The sequence below is a fragment of the Ascidia mentula genome, chromosome 8 (genome assembly GCF_947561715.1).
Source record: "Ascidia mentula chromosome 8, kaAscMent1.1, whole genome shotgun sequence".
NCBI lineage: Eukaryota > Metazoa > Chordata > Ascidiacea > Phlebobranchia > Ascidiidae > Ascidia > Ascidia mentula.
The window spans coordinates 4541873-4556455 of record NC_138573.1 but is presented as its reverse complement, the minus strand read 5'-3'; the positions used below and the strand labels follow the sequence as shown (position 1 = coordinate 4556455).

The 14583-nt window shown below is 38.3% G+C and overlaps 3 protein-coding genes across 6 annotated transcripts; 1 reads left to right on the top strand and 2 right to left on the bottom strand.

Annotated features, from left to right (window-relative positions):
• Positions 1-224: 224 nt before the first annotated feature.
• LOC145912214 (protein-glucosylgalactosylhydroxylysine glucosidase-like) lies at positions 225-13126 on the top strand. Of its 4 annotated transcripts, none has more exons than XM_082999622.1 (20): positions 275-700; positions 7249-7379; positions 7542-7729; positions 7948-8038; positions 8116-8296; positions 8455-8574; positions 8636-8743; positions 8971-9134; positions 9243-9353; positions 9490-9606; positions 9776-9965; positions 10067-10191; positions 10388-10533; positions 10594-10708; positions 10880-11064; positions 11309-11424; positions 11704-11745; positions 12578-12675; positions 12734-12910; positions 12966-13126. In XM_082999622.1, exons 1-20 carry the CDS (start codon positions 595-597, stop codon positions 13044-13046), a joined length of 2592 nt encoding a protein of 863 aa, XP_082855748.1. In that variant the 5' UTR covers positions 275-594; the 3' UTR covers positions 13047-13126. The 4 variants fall into 4 exon arrangements, with proteins under 4 accessions (XP_082855751.1, XP_082855748.1, XP_082855750.1 ...); XM_082999623.1 differs by lacking the exon at positions 275-700 and adding an exon at positions 5347-6043; XM_082999624.1 differs by lacking the exon at positions 11704-11745.
• Positions 712-2763, bottom strand: LOC145912216 (uncharacterized). The gene is made up of 4 exons (XM_082999626.1): positions 2044-2763; positions 1783-1969; positions 1389-1614; positions 712-1218 (listed from the first exon to the last, which is right to left on the bottom strand). The coding sequence occupies exons 1-4, from the start codon at positions 2709-2711 to the stop codon at positions 878-880; spliced, it is 1422 nt and encodes a 473-aa protein (XP_082855752.1). The 5' UTR covers positions 2712-2763; the 3' UTR covers positions 712-877.
• A 244-nt stretch (positions 13127-13370) lies between the features above and the next one.
• Positions 13371-14245, bottom strand: LOC145912218 (adenine phosphoribosyltransferase-like). Its single transcript, XM_082999629.1, has one exon. It carries the CDS (start codon positions 14213-14215, stop codon positions 13667-13669), a length of 549 nt encoding a protein of 182 aa, XP_082855755.1. The 5' UTR covers positions 14216-14245; the 3' UTR covers positions 13371-13666.
• Positions 14246-14583: the final 338 nt, after the last annotated feature.

Here is a 14583-nt window from a genome sequence, read left to right as displayed (position 1 = left end):
TTGCGGTGTTAAATGAATCGGGGGCTTTATGAAAGAAAAAAATGTATCAGTGCGAGATATTTTATTGTAGGTGGAAACTGTAGCCCAGTCTTTATGATTGAAATCTTTCAGTTGTAAAGCGAACAAAGGTATTCTTCAAACACCTTTTGCTATTCACGGGCCTTTAACCCTAATGCGCCGCACACGCTTAACTGACTCTCGCAAGACTTGAAATAGAGGGAAAAAGAGTTTCTGTAATGCAAATTACGTCCAAGAAATTATCATTTGAAAATTTTTAGTACCGTGCCGACAAGGATTTTTAGTAACCTTTTTTTCTTTTTTCCACTAGATATGTTGCCAGGAAAAATAAAGCGCCCGCCAAGGTACAACAAGCGAGCAAAAAACAACAGCATTTTGGCAAAATTGCAATATATAAAAATCATAGCTTACAAAAATACATTTCGCTTTCACATTTATGATTTTTAAGCAGCAAGATGTGTAAATAAATAACTTTCATTGCATGTGAAAAACTTAAGCACGCTCCAATTAACTGCATGTACGAAAACGCTTTTGCACAGGATTTTGTAAATTTCTGCACAATAAGATTTTCAAGTCATGGTTGGAGTAACAACACCTAAAGATACAGGCAATAAAGTAGGCGTGAAAGCATCAACAAAAAGTTTTGGACGATCAAAAAGCCCACCACTTCAAACAGTAATTGGTTAGTACCATGTTTTTGCTTATGTTACTATGCAAATAGGGAATACACAGAAATGATCGTGATTTGCAAAGTTTGATGTTTCTTTTTACAATAGGCATAAAACTGATTCAGAAAGTTGAAACTGCACTTAGGTTTTTACTTTCTTGCAAATTACACCTTGACCTTCACCATAAGCTGTTAGGATATAGAGGAAATGTAATTTAAAAATATTTGGGCCTTCATGATATTCACCCCGCTCCCATAATGGGTTCCATCATAACTCTTTACTTTTTTTGTAATATTTCTAAAGTCAAATGATGGAATACCATTTTGGTTTAGAAATCGCTTAAGTTCTTTAATGTAAGTATCTGTGGCTTCTGTTCCTTGGTGATTGTGGTATATGGGTGGTTTAAGAAGTCCAATACTCAGGGGATGGACCCACAAAAATCGAGGCCATTTAATATCTGAAGAGTTCAACAACTCCAACGCTGGTTTCAAAAAGTTTATAACTTTATCATGGTCGAGATTAAAGTGCAATCCTGCAAATCAAATATCCTTGCACTTATTCTTTTTAATGCAACTTATTATGACAAAAAGTGATGCATCACTGGGTTTTGAAAGAATGTTAATATTAAGTTTCCATCGTGCTTCAAAGGCTGTCTTGTTTTATCAGTAACATATCAAATATGTTGAGCATGCAAAAACTTACCAATGCCAATAATTATGTATTTGTTTGGCATTCCCAACAGTTGTTTAACTAGTTGCAGAAACTCTTGTTTCTGATTTTCCATTGCTATGTTGTGATATGTTGCATGGAATTTTCTTTGGCCATTACACAGCTGGCCATCATTATGGTTTAAATCTTCCAAAGAATGTGCTGCTGACAAATCGTGACAAGCCCTCAGCACAAACGTATTTTCACCACGACAAAGCTTCTAAAATGCATGTTTGATATAGTCAATGTTTGAACATAAAGTTCATGTTTAAACACTACAATGACTTTAGATTTATTTGGATACAGATTTTGCACCAAAACTTATTACAATTTATTTTTAAACCAGAAGCAACAGTTATGCCAAAACATATTTCTTGGAATAGTTTACCTCCAATTCTTGGCTAATACATTGTTTCCTTATGTTCCCTCCTGGCTTGAGAATCATTTCTAAACCCATAAACATGTTTCGCATTAAAGAATCACCAACAAAATGTAAATCAGCCGCCATTGAGCTTTTCGACAATTTGTTGAGTACTGCACATGCCTCCAGGTGACTGTATGCAATCCACTGACATCTTCAAATCAAAAGAGAATAAACTACTTCATTGTAGTGTTTAACTACCCAAATGCACTATAGGTATTTTTATACCTTTGATCTTTGACTCTCCATTCACTTAGTCTTGCATCTTCATGTACTCTTGTATCGATGCAAGTGGGGCAATCACACTTGTATGTTTTAGTGACAGCAACACACTCCCCCGCATACAGGCTGTTACAGCATGGCTTTGCACTTTTGGGGTTGCAAAAACTTGCTACCTGGGGCCAGGTTTTACTAATTATAGGCATTTTGACATTATACCCACATCGATGGTCGTATCTCCATTGCTCCAAAGGAATTCCAACCCTGCTCCTGTAGTTTTCATGGGATCTCATTAGATCTTCAGATAAACTTTTGTTTGGCTTTGTTATTGGAACCCATTGTCCAGAAGTGATGTTTAATAGCAAGTTTTTGCATTGGGGTTGTTTTAGGTATTCCATTAGTGCTTGTTTTGTTGCAGAAGTCAACATTTCATGTGTTTTAGATACATAGTTTTTGCATTCATCTTGATTTTTTGCCATGAATCTTAGCAGTTCTTCACGAGCACTTATCACAGTTTCATATTTGTCAATCTTATAGTCCCAATACAGAAAAGTTGCAATGCAAACCAGAAGGAGGCAGATGACAGATTTTCTGTAGCTAAGTTGCTTGTCAAACACATTGATACAGATTTTTGTTGTGTACATGCCGTACTTACAAAATGTATTTTTTATGTGCATTAATTCCAATGAAACACACCTGACATAAGCATAGTTACCTATAATTTGGTATTTCACCTACCAACAAAAACAAAGGGATAATTAAAAGGTACCTTCAAGAAGTTACCAATACAATAAATAATATTTGTTTTTCGACAGTAGTAAGCAGAATGGATACATCTGTAACTTGTACCTGTTGTCTGTTGCTGATTTTTGTATTTTTCTTTGGCAACATTGCTGCCAAGGATACAAGAAAAATTGACAGCAAAAAGTATGTCATAGAGACCGATGCCTTGCCTGACAACTCGAATTTCTACCCTATTATTGCTAATGGAAACATAGGCTTGAAACTGTTTGCTGACACAATTTATGTTGGAGGTCTGTACAATGGTTTTAAGGGCAACAGCCATAGAGCCCGCTTACCTTGTTCCATCCCCTATATCTTTGATCCAAAAGTCACTCTAAAGTCCTCCAATGCAAAGAAGTTTATACAACACATGGACAAAGGCTTTTTTGAAACTACTGTGTATTTAAATCAAGATATAACTGTGAAGCAGACAATATATGCCCATGCTATGTACCAACAACTGTTAGTGACAGAGATCTTAATTGAATCATCGAATTCAAGAGCTTGGAAAATACCATTAGTAAGCAAGTTTGGAGAAGAATCTGAGGACGTCGACTTCAGCAAGCCTTCAAACATTCTGTACAACAAATCCACATGTCCATGTGCTGGGTGGAGGCATTGTAAGGATTCTTGTGACCAATGCAAGTTTCTTCTCACTGCTAAATATATTCATGGAAACACGAAGATACCAGAAGAAAACTTTTCCAACCAGTTAGAAGTTCATATGATTTATTCCAAGTACCCAAACTTTCTAACAGGTAACACTACGTCAGCGAATTTTATGTTTCTTACTTCAATAGGAAAAACAAAGCACGAAGCTAAATATTTTTACCAAAAAGGCCTGAGGAAAAACATAGGACTAATGAAGCTGCACGTAGAAGAATGGAAAAGTACCTGGGGGAGTGGCAAAATAAGTGTTTCAGGAAGTTTGAAAGTCAATCAAGTCATTACCTCATCATTATACTACTTACTTAGCTCATTTCCACTAAAGCTATCTGCAAATAAACAAATTTCATCAAACTTCTTTGGAGTTAGTCCTGGAGGTTTATCAAATGGAGGAGATGGCCAATACTACTTTGGACATGTCTTCTGGGATCAAGACTACTGGATGTTGCCGGCACTTCTTCCATTTTACCCGGGTATGTTTAACTCAATTTAGCTGAAACTCAAACATTATGTAGAATACGAATGTCCAAATGTTCATTGAAGTATTTTTTCGTACTTTGAAAGATTAATGCATTATTTTTCAGAATTCGTAAAAATGGTGATTCAATACCGGGTGAAAAGATTGCCTGAAGCTCGTCTGAAAGCAAAACAGTTTGGCTTTCGTGGTGCAATGTTTCCATGGGAGACGGCCTACACAGGCGCCGACGTATGCCCTGGGGAAGATTACGTCAAGCGGGAGATCCACATCACTGGTGACGTCATTCACTTGCTAAAGCAGTATGTTTATATGACGCAAGACTGGGAGATTTTTGACGAGCTGGTGCCAGTTCATTCCACGCGAGTCGAAGCAAGTTCGAGAAGACGTAAAGGTGAAAAAGAATCATGTAAAGAAGATCCAAAGGCAACCCACTTAACTGCTTGGGATCTCCTCCGCGATACAGCGACCTTCTGGCTCTCTCGAGTCCGGGCGACATCTCACAACACCGCTTACGTCATTGATGACGTCATGGGACCGGACGAATGGTATTCGGGCGTAAATAACTCGGCATTTACAAATGTGATTGCTCGTGAAAACCTTCAGTTTGCCGCCGAGACTGCTGATAGAGTAGGAATTTGTGGTGGAATGGCCAAGCATTGGAGACACGTCGCACGTCACCTTTTCCCGCCATTCGACGAAAGGAATCGTTATCACCCAGAGTTTGACGGCTTTCTCCCTCAACAGGGCAATGTGAAGCAGGCGGACGTTGTGATGCTGAGCTTCCCGCTTATGTACAGCATGCCTGGCGACGTGCGCGCCAACGATCTTGCCGTTTACCGCAAGGCCACGACACAGGCCGGTCCAGCCATGACCTGGAGCATGTTTTGTGTCAATTATTTGCAGTTAAACAACACTGCAGACGCCGCCGAGATGTATGTGCGACAGCTAAAAAACATACAACATCCTTTTATGGTTTGGTCGGAAAACGCCGACGGTACAGGGGCTACTAACTTTCTTACGGGTATCGGCGGGTACTTGCAAAGTGTACTCTACGGTTACTGGGGCTTGCGGATTAAAAAAGACAAGCTGGTCGTTAACCCAAAGCCAATGCCAATTGATGAGAATTCCACAGTGTCCGCAATGACCATGTCCGAATTCACTTATCGGGGTTTTGTTCTAGAGCTTTCCTGTGGCGAAGTTCTCGAGATACGCCTCACCGCGATGCATTGGGTTGCTGAGACTTGCTTAAGTGTCGTGAATCCAAATTTGGCCTCTGTACGTTTTCCACTGTGCTCACCCGGCGAAGTCGTAATTGTTGAAGTCGGCCGGTGGGAATTACAAGTCTTGTCATAATTGTGCCTGCTATATTTGCCCGTTTGACCCATATAAGGATAACGTGATTATACGGTGATGAAAATTTGGCACAATAAACTTATTGTGAGACACGACAAGGCTATGCAATTTTCTATGCTGTGACAGGATGCTGCTTTCGCTGAAACCCAAACTTGTTCTAAAAAAAATGCATCCTACTATCTCGCTAAAAATACACAAGCCAAAAACTGCGTTTTCTTTCTTTTCAACTTGAGTTTGACGAACAATTCTCACTTTTTCGTAAATTTAGACGCTGCGTTATACAGTCTTCACAACAAAATGCTAGGTCTGACTCATGCTCCCAAGAAAACACCCTGTTTAAACCCAACGCCTATACTGGTGCTTCGAAACTGTGCCTGCGTGCTCTATACTGCTTGTGAGCGTTATTTCCTTTGATGCTGGTGGTGTATTGTGTGGCCCCCAACTCTTTGTTATTGAAATCCAATCTTGCGACATCGTAAAACAATACGCCTGTAGCAACGGAAGGACGCCGACGCGCGTAGAACAGCTTTTATGGAACGCTCTGCGGAAGGCTTTAGGCCTGGAACTCAGATTGCGAAACGACCAGTTGTTTTTTGAGCAGTCTACAAGTACAGAAAAGGCCAATATTCATGTGGAGTTCTGTGAAAGCCGCCGTGTCAGGCAAACTTACAGAAAAACGATCTGCAGCTGGAGATTCCACTGCACCCGACGTCGACGGCCACGACGAAGGTAGTATTTCGGATCTGAGCTACTTGGATCTAAACGGCCAATAGGCAGTCAAATATAATTATTCCCTGTAAAACTGTGGTCGCGAATATTAACGCCTCTCGGAAATGACTCATTGTTTACATCCTGACTTTTGTAGGTTGGGTAGTTTCTTTGACAGGTATTTGTGGCCTACCACTTTTGAAACCTTGCTTAATGTTCAGAGCCTGCGTCATAGTCCAGATGCTATGTTGTCACAAGATTCCTTTTCTTCATTGTTATGGTCTCGTTAAATATTGTAGGCCAACATGACTTACCAGGAAATAGTTGAATTACTTCAAGAGCACCAAATCTAATCAGAAGAATAATCGTCCTGACAGTCCCTTACTATGCAGAGATCTTCCCACAATAACACCTGTTTGATATGTTCATTGACGTACAACTTTTATAGATCCGCTGTAGATTTCCGTGAAATGTACGCACCTGTTCTGATCCCTATACTATCGGGGCAACTGTGTATGTGTGATATTCAAATCTCTTCCTCGTAATAATTCATCTAACAGAGTAAAACAAGAAACCAAATTTTAGCGCCATACGCACTGCAAATAACTTTTTCACCATTCTGCCAAGCATCGTTCTCAGCGCACGAGTATCGTGACTGCGTACTGAAAAACTCATAACAATTTACGCGCAAAGTCAACCCACCACCTCCGCAACAATGGCCAGGCGTCGACGCGGCGTTAACACTCATTGTATTGCCGAAAACGGTGACCCAACAACGGGGAAAAAACACTTCGCGATTAAGTAAACATTGGTAAAATCTGCCAGCTTCGTCCGGTCGCTAAGGAGGCTTTTGGATCACTAGTTGGTGGACTCTGAAAGGACCTTAAGTACTTTTACGTTGGACTGGGCTTGAGGCGGAAAGTTTGAATATTCGGAGGTTGTGCGTGTTTTTTACATATGCTATCATGTCAGTAGCAGCACGTCTTATGCAGTATCGAAGTAAGTTGACATTTGCCATTAGTTTATGCCTTGGACATGGCCTGACATAGTCGATAGGGTACCTTTAATTTAGTGAAATGTGGACGACCCTATACTAAAGCTTGTATGCTTGTTGAAGTGGTTTGGTGGTGTTAAAACTGATTGTGATTACGTCCAGAAATGCACTTATTCCTATGGCGGCCGTATTTTTTCAGGTCATAATTGAATCTGATTTCAATTTTTTTCAGACAAGGCCAAAAAGAAGGGAGCACCTGGAACACCGGAAAAACCGAATTCTCCAGCCGGTGTCGTTCGTAATCCAGTGATAAACAATGAGGAGATTCAAAAGTTAGCAATCAAAGACGAAGATTTATCCAAAGTTTGTACTGCGATGACTTGGTTACGAGTAAATGTGTTGTTTGTGTCAATAATATGGTTAACAAAAACAGAACAATCACCAACAGCTTCGTTTGTTGCTAATTAAAAATCCATATTGGTTGTGCTGTGGTCGGTTTCTATCAAGTCGTCTTATTTCTTTTAGTTGCGGCATTCTCTTCGCAAATCAGACGAAGAATCGGGTGGCGAGCTGCGAAAAAGTGCCTACGCTGTGCGCAAAGCGAAGCCACCGGAACAGCAACAGACAAGACCAACCAAACGTCTCGTCGTTGCCCGGCCTGCACCACCCAACGCTCCTGTCAAACCATTGGAAGTCGGCCCTCACGGTCCACGGTAAGGGTTTAAACCATTGGGTATTTCAATCACGCCCATCAGATGCCTGTAAAAAAGTGTTTTTATGAGCACTGGGGCAATCCTGCCTTGCTATGTGAAAGTACTTCTACGTTAAAGAGCACTGTTTATACTTTTCGGTTGTAATATTCCATTGGAAGTAACCTAATTTTTTAAAAATGTCTTGGTAATTGGGATCTTGTTATTGGGCCTTTTGTTAGGTATACTGATGATGGGAACATTATTCCGTACAGCGTTCTGGGTCCGGTGCATGACTTTGTAAATGAGGCGGTTAAGAGAAATGACATCAATGTAAGAAGCCTTTTTTGCATCTAATTTTGTTGCAAATCAAATGAGATAAGAATTATATTTGTGTTTTTTCTTTGCAGAGAGATTCCGCTGTTGTTATGAATGCCCCCAAAACTGACATTCAGTTGGAAGTCAGGAAATATGAAAGGCCCACAACTGCACAAAAAGAACAGATTCCAACTGCCATGAACCAGGAAAATGCTCTGATAAACTGGCAGAAAAAGATGAGAGACAGAAAGAGACAGCAGGGATACATATCAAGTATGTGTTGATGGGTTTGTGTGAAAACAACAAAATTAATACCTTGAAAAGGGTTTAATACCTGAAATGCTTGCACAAATGCTGTGAATTTTTTTTTTTTGAAAGAAGATATTAACATTCTTTTGCTTATATGTTAACATTGTAATTCACCTTGGCAGATCTTTTACAAAAACCATGTGATCAACTTCTAATGAACCAGGATGACAAGTACAGAGTAATACAAGAAGGAAGAAAGTTAATTGACCGAGCTATTCCTGCTATGGATTATGGAAAAGGCTGTATGAGCTTGATGTGCCAACATACACTCTTTTTATGCAAGTAACGGATTGACATTTTTAGATCGGGTTGGAAGTGAGTTTTGGAAACAACATGAGAGTTTTGGTGATGATCTCACCGGTATAAAGATGACTCTCACAAAGACTGAAAGAGGAAGTCCAGTGGAATTCGGTGAATATTAAACAAACATAATTTCCATTGTTTTCTAGCTTATTGTAATAATACAAATTCAGAATAAAACAATGCATAAAAAACAATGCTTGCAAACAATACCCCAAAAAATTAAACACTTTTAATAAATGATATTGCTTTCATAATAATATTCTTTTATTTATAAGGTAACCCAAGAAACAGTTTATTTCTGAATTATTCAAGTGTTTTGTGTTGCTTTGTGTCAGAACACATTGGCAAACCGTTGTCTGTGAAATACGAGGTGGGGGTGAAACATTTTGGAGAAAGACCCACTGCTGACCCTAGAAGAACTTGGCAGTCAAGTCAGTACTTGAAGGAGAGGTCACAGCAGTTAGGAAGTGTGATGAATGAGCTTGACCCTCACAACCCTGTATGTTTGCATAAAACCAGAAATTTTGATGATAATACATAATGTAATATTGCATATTAACCACAGTTGGTAAATACCTAATTCCTAACATAAAGATATGTTGTACAGGACATTGAACACTTGGAAGTGATTGGAGAGGATTCCCACTCTCAGATTCACAAACCAAAATACTATTATGAGTCAAGTAGTTTCTTTGAGAGGGATAATAATCAACAGATGGTAAAAATCTTTTTCACTTACCAGCAAACATAATGTATAGTCAACAAATGGCCAAAACTTTATTGCCTAAAATATTTTTTTTCTTTATTAGTGTGTAAAATGAAACCTTATTTTTCATCTGTGTTCTAACTCACAGGTAATGTCGGATCCACTTGCAAACTATCCTGATATGTTGGTTGAACCTATTATAGGTCCATCCATAATCTTTGGTGAGACGCCTGCCTGTTGGACTGGATCCAGTGACAACAGAAAAGTAATAGTTCTTTCTGTATGGCAGTTTAACAGTATAGACTGTTTGATCCCCATAACTCCATTTGTTATGCATGATATAGACATGTGGACATTACTTTGCACTATTATATTTACATGTTATTTAAGGGAAAACAAGGCAATGTAAGAGTTTTACTTTGCTTCCTTAACAGGATCAGGTTGGTTTTGTTGAGCGGGTACTTTTTGAAGCTGAGATTAACAAACGGAAGTTGTCGTACCTGACTGTTGAAAATAATGGAACCACCGCTGTTTACTATGAATGGAGGAAGAAGCACAAAGTTCCTCCATTTGAGGATTTAATTCCTGACAATGTTCAGAGATTCTACTTCAACACAGGAGAAGGTACAAGTTCATTAAAAGAACACATAGGCCATAATTTTTCATTGCTATTACTGCTTGTATGGTGTTTTCGGGTGAACTGTGTTATATAATATTGTTTGAAGGTGTTATTTTGCCTGGTGACACAACCAAGATTCCCTTTGTCTTCAAGTCCCCAAATGCTGGAATATTTACTGAAACCTGGGAGTTCAAGACAAGGCCAGTGTTATTGGGTGGTTCATCAATGCAGGTAAGCAACATTCTCTTGATATCTTGTGCAAAACAATTAAATTCCCAGGGAGCATACAATTACATTAGAATGACAAAAGTGTTTATCAGCTTGACTGTAGCTGTACATACTTTCAAATAAGTTCGGCCCAGACAATTTTTTTTAAACTCTTCTATCAGTCCAAGAATGTTATGTATGTTTTTTTGTGCCTTTTTAGATAGTTTTAAAGGGTGTTGCGGTGCCAGATGAGGAGTCAGTCCAAGATAGCAAAAAACTAGAGCTGGAGCTAGAAAAGAGAGAAGCCAATGTAACTGTAAAAAAGATCATTGATGATCTCATCAAAGGCATACAGACACCTAACAGGTATTTTCTTTTTGTGATAAATTGTTTGATGCGTGCTACTGCACAGTTGTTTTCGTTCAGGTCTCCTTCACCTGTAGACGCCTATATCACTGAAGAAGAAATCTTTAGTCGTAAAAATCCTGGTCGTTATTATGACCATGAAACTGTGATGGAGCTCAAAAACATTTATCTTCAGGTGCTTTTTGCAAAGGATTTAATGTTTTTCCTGTATAGGTTTCCTAATTCTGATTTATTTTTTAGGCTATTTGAATAAATGATATGATTTAAGCTATTATACCAACAGTGTTGATGAGTTTCCAGTTGGTTCAGTGTTTTTAACTGTTGACTAATTTGAATATCTTGCCAGTTGTTTGCTGAGGAAGAGAGAGAGGGGAGGGAGTGGGATTTGTCACTTGACCAGTTGCAGATATGCGTTTCAGCCATTCCAGATGAGGATGCACGGGAAGAACTGCTCTCCGGCCTGAACACAGTGATAAAAAGATTGTCTTGTCCACCACTGTCACCTTTGCAAAAGAAAATGCATGCTGATGGGTAAAATTTGTTTAAAATGTTTTTTTAGAATTGGGCAATCTGATATCGACCAATGTAAAGGCACCTATCTCAACCATATTGTTTTTGGTAATATTTTTAAAAATTTTAGAAATTACTAACTCCTCACAAATTTGATACATTGCGTAAAAGGTTTGTGCATATGCTTTAGTACTATTGTTGCTGGACATTTTCTGCCTTTTGGTAGAAGGACAGTTCTTGAAAGTTAATGCCTCAAATTTTCCAGATTCCGCCTGTGGCAGGAAACCATTGACGAGATTGTGAGTTGTTCCATGATGGTAAGAGGTATTATGGGTCTACCCGAGGTGATCATGACTGAAGCTGTATCAGAACCTGAACCACGTAAGTGAAAACATTTATGAAAATAGAAGAAAGCAGAATGAATGTATGAGTAGCATCATTGGACAAATCTGCTTTGTAATAAGTAAAATATTGTCAATTAAATAGTAATGCAATAATACTTAATCATGTTCTACAAATCATGAAACTTCATACAAATAATGACTAAAAAGGTTGCAATTTTGGTTGGTTTTATCGACCCTGTTTGCAGACCCTTAGTGGGTCTAGGTCTATTGACACCAAATGTGAAACATTGCTTTAAGGCTAAAGTTTGATTTGCAGAGACAGCTGCGGGTGCCCAACCATCCAAACCCGATCCTAAAGGCAAGCATGTACCTGCACATGTCATGTAGTTTGCAGTGCTTGGCTTTATATTGTATATATTTCTTGCTTTTCTCATTACTGCACTACACAGCAAGCTAGACATTATTGTTGAAGCAACAATAATAGTGAACTGTTGTTTCTTGATAGAGACAGAAAAAAATCTTGATAGAGACAGAAAAAAATCTGTATTAAAGATGTTTTTAGACAAAACTGCATTGTACAAGACAGGAATAAAAACCGGAACACACAAGTATTTAACAGTTATCTCAAAAGGCTATGTATATACATTTGGCATGTCAGTGTATCACAATTAGGTTAAACAACAGAAAGGTGCTTATATATGTAAGGTGCTATATATGTAAGAGTACTGCTTTTTTTAATTTTTAGTCATGTCAGCCAAGTCTCATGTGTCACAAACATCAGGGAAGTCAAGTAAGTTTTGAATCATATATAGTTTTGATGTAGGTTTGGTATGAAAGTGTCAGGGACTTCTTGAAATAAGCAAGACTGTAAAAAATATTTTTACTATTGTAGGCTATTTAGTAAATTTAAATAATCAGACAGACAGTTTGCTAGTTCATAAGTGTGTTTGTTTAGCAGACTAAAATACTTGTGTTTTTCTATTTGATGTGTAAACAGTGTTTGTCCATTTAGAGCTGTTTTGAATGTTCATTTCGAGTTGAAAATTATATATTGGATGTGACTTTGGTTTGTTGTTGATGCTATGTGATAACTCTGGATTTTGAACCTATGCTTTATCTTTAAACATCAACAAGGAATGTAGGTCTCAATAAGGTAAATTGTTACCTAATGATTTTGCAACCATTTTTAGATGAGCGTAAAACAGCAAAGGGCGGCAAAAAGGGTGCTGGAAAAGATGCAAAAGATGATGGCAAAGGTAAAAAGGGTGGAAAGAAAAACGACAAAGAGGTGGGCTAGAAATTGATCTTCAGGTGTTGCTTTGGATAAGTGTTTTTTTGTATTGTAGAGACCCAAGAGCAAGGATGCCAAAGGAAGAAAGCCAGTTGGAGCAAGTCCAACCAAAGATCTTCAAGGTAGCGATCGAGAAATTGCATCAAAAACTCCATCGAGTGTGAGAACTGCTGCCCCTGACAGCTTGGACCCAATAACTAGAAGAAAATACACAGAGAAGATGTACAGCCAGGTATATCCATGTTTATATATATTGTTTGTTTGGACTAAGGTTTTTTTCCTTCAAGGTCTATGGTCTATTGTTGGATATGGTTGACAAGATGACCCTTGCGTTCGAAGAAACAAAGTCAGAATTTCCAGGGTTGTGATAGTATATATTATATACAGTTATAATTTTTTTTTAAGAACTTGGCAATTTTTCCAGTGCAAATACATTATATTTTCTACATGTCTGGTATGGGACAAGTGGTTATTGTCAAGGCCTAAAAAATTCAGAAAAAACCTGAAAGATCAAAACTACAATAGACTAGTGCAGTGTTTCCCAACTGGTGGTACTTCATCCTCTAGTTTGCTTTGCAACATTCACAGCTGGGTGGTACACGTCAAAATTGTTGTACCTCCAAGTAGTATGCAACCACAAAAAGGTTGGGAATCACTGCACTAATGCGGAAAACAAGGACATACATGAAACATGCTTTAAATCATTTTATTTTAAAAACATGCCAAACTTAATGCATTACATAAAATACAGGTAACTTTGGAATGGGGTTCCCAAGTTAGGTAAATTTGTAATGAAAGTTTATTGGTGGAACTTGTAACCTGTACATGGAAATATTGCAACATCCAATTAAACCAAAAAAAACAGAGTGCTTGTAAGAAAACATTGATGCACATCAATAATTTTGACACTAATTAAGGTCTTTTTACCAATGCCACACAGTGCATAAAATAAAACTTGTTTGCAGAATACAAAAACCATGTAGCATGCTCAAAACTTATACTGGACAATGGAGTATAGAGTATTATTGCCAAGTTTTTTCCTTCCCTCCAGTCCAGTGAGCTCAACAACTACCTGACATTCAACTACATTCACACTTAGCTTCTCCACAAGCTTGCAAGCAGCCGCCATAGTGCCCCCTGTTGCGAACAGATCATCCACAATCACTACATTCTGTCCAGCTTTCAATGCCATTTCTTGAATTTCCATTGAATCCTCTCCATACTCCAGTGAGTAGGTGGTGGAAACAACCTTTCCTGGTAGTTTTCCCTTCTTGCGAACTGGGACGAACACTGCCCCGAGTTGGGCAGCAAGTGGTGGCGCAAAAAGGAATCCCCTTGCATCCAATCCCAAAACAGCATCGATTTTTATTCCTTTGTGTTTTTCTTCTAATTCCCCCCGAAAGAGTTGGATGACCTTATCACACAAACTTGGTTGTTGAAACAGAGGAAATATGTCTTTAAACTCAACGCCCGGCTTTGGAAAATCAGGATACAGTACAATGCGATTTTTAATTTCTGCTGCAATTCGATCTGTCATGTTTATAAAATCGGTTCTTATTGTGGTGTAATTTCTGGAATGCAAAATAAATTTTACAGGTTAATGTTTTGTAGTCCCTTTAATCAAATCATTTTTAAAATTAGACAAAATAAACATGTTCCTTGTTTAATAAACATTCTGATTGATGATATGTTAACCATTTATTATCTAAAAGACCATTGGCCAACAATACCAAAAATATACGGTGCTTTCGAAAAATAATAGGTTAGTCACGTTCTACGGTTTTTCCCCTTCAACAAAACTTGCCTCTCTATGACGCAATAATGTTTTGCTGAAACTCGGCTCATGGACAAATATTGTGACAAATTTGCAGCTGTTTCAAGTACCTTAAAAAAACTTGTTGTTTG

Bases quoted from the DNA above. Each gene is read 5' to 3' on its own strand.
- LOC145912214 (XM_082999622.1), top strand. From the start codon at position 595: ATGGTTGGAGTAACAACACCTAAAGATACAGGCAATAAAGTAGGCGTG. The intron at 10,192-10,387 runs GTAAGCAACATT...GTGCCTTTTTAG, and splicing joins TGGGTGGTTCATCAATGCAG to ATAGTTTTAAAGGGTGTTGC. The intron at 11,746-12,577 runs GCAAGCATGTAC...AACCATTTTTAG, and splicing joins ATCCAAACCCGATCCTAAAG to ATGAGCGTAAAACAGCAAAG.
- LOC145912216 (XM_082999626.1), bottom strand. From the start codon at position 2,711: ATGCACATAAAAAATACATTTTGTAAGTACGGCATGTACACAACAAAA. The intron at 1,615-1,782 runs GTAAACTATTCC...CATGCATTTTAG, and splicing joins GTATTAGCCAAGAATTGGAG to AAGCTTTGTCGTGGTGAAAA. The intron at 1,219-1,388 runs GTAAGTTTTTGC...TTTGATTTGCAG, and splicing joins ATACATAATTATTGGCATTG to GATTGCACTTTAATCTCGAC.
- LOC145912218 (XM_082999629.1), bottom strand. From the start codon at position 14,215: ATGACAGATCGAATTGCAGCAGAAATTAAAAATCGCATTGTACTGTAT.